This window comes from Elaeis guineensis, chromosome 2 (assembly GCF_000442705.2).
Source record: "Elaeis guineensis isolate ETL-2024a chromosome 2, EG11, whole genome shotgun sequence".
Lineage (NCBI taxonomy): Eukaryota > Viridiplantae > Streptophyta > Magnoliopsida > Arecales > Arecaceae > Elaeis > Elaeis guineensis.
Window position 1 is genome coordinate 92,926,112 of NC_025994.2, and position 7,721 is coordinate 92,933,832.

The window sequence follows — 7,721 nt, forward strand, 5'->3', positions numbered from 1 at the left end:
GCTTGTATTAGGTTAGGACAAATGAGAGAATATTGTAATTTATTCGATTAAGCCTCATTCGGATGTGGCCCACGTGAATATGCTTTAAAATTTATTTTAGTTGGTTTAATTAATCTAAATTCTGACTAAAGATAAGCTTTTAATAAAATGATAAGGATATACTTGATGATTATTGTGATAAAATTAACCTATACACAACCATTCTGAATAATATATATCTTCTAATCTTAATGATTGATTAAGATATTGTCTCTAATGGGCGAGGCATGTTATATAACGACATCTCTTAATTATGGATTTGGTCCCCAACTCACTCGAGAACTTATGAGGTCTTTTTTATCGAAAATTTTTGGAGTTGGGATTGAGAAACTAAGATGTTGCTTGATGATAGCAACAGACATATCTGGCTTAGTTTTTTTTGTAATTGCAGATTGATTCAACAGACTGATGGGGGAAATCCTAAATTCGATACACTGATAGGAGAAATGTTAAACGGCATCGATAACTTTGCCTTCATGTAAGTTTGATTACCCTATAAATTTCTAATAAAAGGAAGAAGGTTTTAAGCATGGCGATCACGAATGAAGATGACGGAATCTATATTGCTAAACTCTTATTTGTATGCATCAAAAATAATAACCAATGCATGTTTGCGCGGTTTTAATCTCGTGGACGTAGTGACCAAGCAATATTCTAGACAATCCAAGCAACATTAAGCCTTCAAGAAGTGGAAATTTGGTTAGGTGCTCTTGCATCCGAAATTGTAGTGACATCATCAACAGCATATCTATCATTTGAAGACTGGACACCCCTCGACAACTATATCTGGTTCGGTAGGGCATGTGGCTAGAGGACAATGATCATCTACCGCCAATCCCCACCAGCTGATCCCATATACGTTTTGAACCTGAAGGATGCTTGCTAGAACAGCCACAAAAGCAGCTCCAATGTCAAGCGCAGAGGATAAAACATAGTTGTACCTAGCCCACCATCCTTTGTACTTCTTAAAAACAACGTAGTTGAAAATTGTGCCAACTACGATCCACGGCCAGATGTTAACTGCAGAAGCAGGAGGCATTACGGCACCAACGGAAAATATGACCGGCATATGGATGAGCTGAATCCACTTCTTTTCCGGATACATTTGTGATAGGATCCACACCGGCACTGGTGCAAGTAATCCAATAATGAAGAAGACAAAAATCATAGAGTATGTGCCTGAAGGATAGAATAATTTTTGTGGTCCGACAAGTCCCCCATGTGACTCCGACGGTGAAAGCTATGCGTTCACCAGGGCACGTCCATGGGTTTCCTTCGGGTAGTCTTTCTCGATCACATACAGGATCGGTCCTGGGACAGGTCAAACTAAGCGACCATCCCAGACCCAAGGCCTAGACCTTGATGTTCCAATAGGATATAAAGATGGCTTTCTACAATATTATAACAAGAAAAATAATTAAATAGGTTAATGATGGGTTTTATACACTGCTTAACGAATATATCTATAAAAAATTATTGTACGTAGATTAATTTTTTAATGATAATTAATATTTAAAATTTATTAATTTTTAATAAAGAAGATCCCATTTTTTTATTTAGCCCTAGGTCTAAAAAATGTCAGGACCGGCCCTGATCACATATATGCGGAATCGAGCTAAAAATCCACCACCCTGTCCCAAAGTTAGCAGCCACTGACAATGCTGTGCCGATAATCTGTTTAGAAATTAGATAATTGGTACGTAAGATCGTATATTAGAAATTAAGTATTTCTTCGATCATTACCTTTTTCTCCATTTGTGGTGTTTCTCCATTAATTGAGTGGGATATATCATCATGCAGAGCCATGGTTTTGTACAGTTTACCTGAATGAGGAACATCGATTTTGGAGGAATCTTCATGTAATGGCCTAGCTTGAAAGAAGAAAGTGCATCGGTAGCTGTGCTGACGGCAAGCGTGCCATAAATCTTAAATGCCATGTTTGCAATTGGCTTGCCTGGACTAAGATATCCAACGAGCATTTCGGAAAATACATGAACCGGCATGCTCTACATCAAAGCTCAAACAAGTTAAAAAGGATGTACATAATGGCTCTCTTTAACAAAGAATATGTGAATTAATAAATCCTCCTATATAAACAAAGTTTTGGGAAAATTGTGATATGCTGATTGATCTTGATTTACGGTTAAAACAAAGTTCACCATGTCACATGATTAACTACGGCATAATATTTCAATCTGAAAGGAAAGTGATGAATCCATTTTACCGTATTTGTAGTAGCGGTGAGAACAGCATTTGGAAATAGTAGAATGGAAATCATAGCAAATACTATCAAAAATCCCCAGGAAAAAAGTTGGACTTGTTCATTGAATGCTTGACAAGTTAATATTGCTAAACCGGCCATTGAAAACAAGACCAAATAAAACCACCATTGAGGAATAGATTCATAATTTTGTTTCATTAGTCTAGAGTGAATGTCTTCTTCTTTTCCTTCGTATGCCTTCTTAACTTGGTTCCACATTGATCTAGCAAGGCACAAAGATGCAATTAGTCATCACAAATTAAAAAGATGGAAACATATCCTAAAACCTTTTAGCCTGAGCTTGCAAAATGTAGGATCATGAGATGGGAAATAGATAATAAATGAGTTCGCAATATACAATGAAAGAAATTTCTTTATCTAAAGTTATATGTAAACAAGAAAATTAACCACAGTTTCAAGAAGAATGCATGAGACTCACCGCCCATGGTAGAGAGCCAAGTGAGAAATACTCGATGTTAAACAAGCAAAGGAGAACCCATAAGAATATGGGTAGAAGACGCTCAAATAGAGCTTGGAGTAGTTATTATATGCTGCTTCATCAAGCTGTAGCTTCTCATCTATAATACGTGAAATATTATATTTCTGTCCATCAGCATCAAACATCTCTTGGGAGAAAATTGGAAACCTCTTGGCACTATATGCATTGGTCCAATATGATATGGGCGCAATGACATAGAGTTTTATGACAAAGCCGATGAACATGTTACAGATCACAAACATTGGTGTGGCTAGTGGAGATCCATAGTAGCTTGTTGTGGTCATCCAATCAAGGGCGAATGATCCCAGCCCGAGCCCTTTCTGTCCAGAACCAATTTGTTGTGCGGTCACCGAGTCCTTCCATATCCAGCAAATAAATGATAAAGCAGTGATAGAAGGGAAGAAGTAAATTGGGACTATATGGTATGCAAAACTTGAAACTGCAACTATGAGGAAGAACTGGAGTCTTGTCAGCTGACCCTTGGGTCTTTTCTCTGTCACATGAATTGCTCTGGATATATCAAAAGAAAGATGATGCTTTTTATTTGCATAATATGAGAGAAAGAAAGAGGCAACACTGCCTGTCAATGGACAGAAGAGAAAGACAAGGTGGACATGAATCTCAGAATACCTATAGAAAGACACGTCCACAAGAGTTCCAGGCCACCACATGTAGGAGTTATGCACTAGGAAATTAGTGCAAATACCAGCAAACCCATATCCAAGAAACTATGCATGAAAGACGAGGGAAAGTGATTTATGAGTAACATAATTCATTTATCATCAAATATTTTTAGCAAAAGTTATGAAAAGACACCAAAACAATCATGCAAATGTCCAAGAGAAGGACTTTCCGACAACTAACAATAGCAAGTTAGTACCAAACCACTAAGTTTCTTTGGTAGCATAAATAAAAGCAATGAAATTTTAATTGTAATGAAAGCTTTATGTAATTTTTTTTCTCATACACTTCTCGGGTATTTGGTCCCTTTTAATATTGGTGATAGATTTTAATATCACTAAGAGATTTCTAAAAATGAATCCCTCTCTAATATAATTTTATTTTTAAAAATATCTTATTAGCACCAAAGGATTTATCCCTTGGTAAATCTCCGAGGGATAGAACTTTTTTTATAAATTCTTTGGTGAAAAATAATGAAATAATCACTCACTGATAATTCCTTACAAATTACTAAAGGATTTTCAAGGGATTTACCCAGGACAATAAATCCGTTGCAAATCACTCAAACATTTCTCAGTGAAACTAATTTGAATGCAACTTAACATCCCTTGAAAATTCTTATCTAATCACTTAATGATTTTTTGAGGGATAGATCCCTTAGTGATAACTCTTGGTAAAAGACTGATTTTCGGTAGTATTTCTTGTGAGAAGGATAGTGAGAGAGGAATGAAATCAAGAATTGATTCTGCCAGCGCAAGTCTCAGTTCATCAAGTTAATTAAATTGTTTCATGCGCTTGCATATGAATAGACATTTTAAATACATAAATTAGGCTACGTTACCTGATGTTTTCTTATTCTCTTTTATTTTCTTTGTGCTTTTATTCCTTTTTTGAGCAAATTAGCAGTAGTTCTGCCAGGTTTCATGATGCTACTTTTGCATTCTTTTTTGAGAATACAAGGTTATTCACTCCCACTCGATTTGAACCTAGGATCTCTCACTTGGGCAGATGGGTACCTACAAAACTACTAATTGCCAGCGACTTATTCTTGTATTCTCATATCTCTCTATTTTTGACCTTTCAAAGATCATCTTGAATGATTTAATGAACACTGTCTGAGCATGTATCATGTTTTCTTTTGCTAGCTATCCAAGAATCATTTAAGAACAAGATGTGCAATTACAAAATCATGCACAATGTTGACCTTGAGAAAAATACATTGTTGATAATTTTTAAGCAAATCTTCTCAAGGATTAATAGAATTACTTGTTCTTTTGGTGACTTGGTTTTGTTCCTAGTTACTATAGACTGATTTAAGTAGTTCTAGTGACAGCGTTTGATATATCAGAGCAAAAGGAACACGAAAACCATCAGAATGAACCACCAGAAAGACACACTTCCTATTTGCATAGAGCTAGCATTGGTCCCTGTAATAGGGATGCAATACATAAAATTTGTTCCACAATGGACTGAAATTTATGAGATAGAATCAATTAGAAGCTCACTATAGTCGTTCTCATTCTATAGATTACATAGTATTTTTGGAGAAAAAGATGCTAAAATATTTAGATTTTATTAGATTTTTCCTATAGAGAACAAAGATGACATGATTTGGTTTATTTCTTCTTCTTCCTGCTTAGGAGCAGGGTGGGAGTAATATGGCAGCATCGAATCTCTGAATGAGATGTCTCATCACTTAATATAAAATGTTGAGGTCTTTAGTTGAATTATGTACACTAATAAAGTATTGGACGAAAAATAACTGAAGGATAATAAGCAGATCTGAAACATTGAAACCACTAGAAAATACTAAAAGAACTTTGCAAGCACCAGTTCGATATTATTTTGCACATAATCTCAGTTCAAATATTCTAATACTACTCTATATAAGCAACGAAAGATGTGAGAACTGAGTGTTGGATTTATTGTTTGTAATCATAATCATGGAAAAGCATTAGAATACACATAGTAAGGCCATCTAAATAGAAATGCCATAAATAAGAAACATAAAATTAAATGGTGCAGAAGCATATATTATCATCATAGTCAAATCTTTTCCCACAAAAAATAGGGATAACTGTGGAGCGCAACCTTATTTCACGAAGGCACTATTGATGTTTCGGGCACTATTGCGCCAAATTTCTTATCAAGAAAGTTTAAAAACTGTACTAGCCTCTCCACAAAAGCCTACCAGGTTGGCTGGTGAGTTCAAAAATCAACTTACTTTGGTGGTGGTCTTGGTCCATCAACCAATGAACAACCCTGCAGAAGTTCCTAAATTTCATAAAAGGGTCTAGTGGATAGAATGTGGATGATTAGAAACACAAGATTTGATACAAAATAAGTGGATTCATCGTTTTTTAAGCAGAAACGATAGATCAGGTAATCAAATTGAAGAAATAATTTCACATAATATAATCAGCAATGTATTCTGGTTCAGGCTTTACTGTCTGTTTGGATGCGCAGGAAGAATAACTATGAGACCATTTTGTTATATAGATAGATAGATAGACAGATGTACGTATGCATGTATGTCTGTATGTGTGTATACATGTTATGTGTGTGTGTATATGTATATAATAAAAAGATGTTGCCAATCTTATGCATACTCCTCTGGCATTGAAACAGGCCATCATTTTAATTACAACCAAACATGATTATATCTATGGAAGCAGTTCACCTGAGTCGCCATCACCACGAGAAAAGCTGGCAAGGGTCGAACAGTCCTATGGTAGAAAGCCTTCACTACGGTCACAAGCTCAAAGCCGAAGGGCGCAATCGTGCCAGCACCGGTCAGCATGGAGAGCAGGCAATGCTCTTTCATGTTGAAAGGCCCTGGGTTCAGCGAGAACGACCATGGCGTCCCCGGTACCCTCATCTGCTTTCTGGGTATCCTGTTGGCCATCAACTGGTAAGTACAGCGGTGACTGGCGATATAAGAGGAATTGGTTCATCACGGAAAGGATGATACAGCAGGGGATCCCCAGAACCCATGTTCGGAATGTCAAGACCGGTAGCGTGTTATCATCGGTGGGCGGCACCGTCAGCCTCACCTCCTCGACGGGGGAATCGTTAATCACATCTGAAAATTATGGTCAGTTTTTTACCATCGCCTGAAGTTACAGAGATCGAGATTGAAGGAAAAAGACATGGACATGAGAAGTTACCGCTGCGATCCATTACCTTCTTCTTTTTCTGCCATGGAGGTTCGGCTAGGTGAGATGTGGCGTAGATTTGGCGTGTTCTTCGATTTTTTTTTTTTTCTTTTGCCTTTCTTTTTCAAGAATAAACTATTTAGGGATTTTATTGAACGTGCGACGAACTTTCCAAAACTGGAGAGTAAAGACGGAGGGTTTATCCGCACGAACAAGTCAAATTTTGGCAAGAATGCAGCGGGCATATGCAGTGTATATGGATTGGTTGTATTTCCAAGTGAGGCATCACGGTAATTTATTGGGATTGCAGTATTTCCTAAAAGATAGTATATATTGCAGATCCTCTCCCGCCCTATTTTCAGGAAATTCCTACAATCACGGCATGTGGCAGATTTTTTATTTATGTTGCAACTTGATTGATTTTAAATTTTTTAAAGAATCCGGTTTTGTGAGACGGCCTGGCTGCTAAAATGGCCCTCACTGCAACAGAAATTAATAAGCACTCGTTACATAAGATGTTAGCGGCGTAAAAAATTTATCATTAATAATTAATTTTTATTAATAATAATTATTAATAATAAAATTATTATTGCTAATATTTAATTACAATGATGATGTCTTTGATAATTTGTTACGACAAAAAAAAATTTCAACATCAATAATCGATATTATCGATCAAAAATTTTCGTCACTAAAATTTTTTTCGAAAACTATTTACAATGAAAAATTTTAATCATAAAAAAAATTATGTTGAAATATTATATCGCTGATAAAAAATAATTTAAAAAATTATTTACGACGAATCACTTTCGTCGCTATTAATTTACTTAAAATTTTTTGTGAAATTTAGATTTAAAAAATATTAGTGACGTAAATATTTTGTCGCAAATATGATAATTTTTGACATAAATTTTCATTGCTACTAAATTATCAATTATTTACGATGAAACTATTTTCATCACTATTAATTTAATATAAAATTTTAATATTTTTAAATTTATTAAAAAATTATTTATGATCAATTTTTTATCGCTCATATATTTTTTGGCAATAATATTTCATCGAAAATAATTTCATCATTAAAAAT

The 7,721-nt window shown here is 35.3% G+C and overlaps 1 protein-coding gene across 1 annotated transcript; it reads right to left on the reverse strand.

Annotated features, from left to right (window-relative positions):
- Positions 1-790: 790 nt before the first annotated feature.
- On the reverse strand, positions 791-6,171 carry LOC140855312 (oligopeptide transporter 1-like). Its single transcript, XM_073251187.1, has 6 exons — positions 6,160-6,171; positions 2,739-3,526; positions 2,264-2,522; positions 1,863-2,045; positions 1,638-1,713; positions 791-1,167 (listed from the first exon to the last, which is right to left on the reverse strand). Exons 1-6 carry the CDS (start codon positions 6,169-6,171, stop codon positions 791-793), a joined length of 1,695 nt encoding a protein of 564 aa, XP_073107288.1.
- Between the last annotated feature and the right edge of the window lie 1,550 nt (positions 6,172-7,721).

Coding starts and splice junctions, on each gene's coding strand:
- LOC140855312 (XM_073251187.1), bottom strand. Junction 2,046..2,263: donor TCACCGCTACTACAAATACG/GTAAAATGGATT, acceptor GCTTTGATGTAG/AGCATGCCGGTTCATGTATT. Junction 1,168..1,637: donor TAGCTCGATTCCGCATATAT/GTGATCAGGGCC, acceptor TACTTGCACCAG/TGCCGGTGTGGATCCTATCA.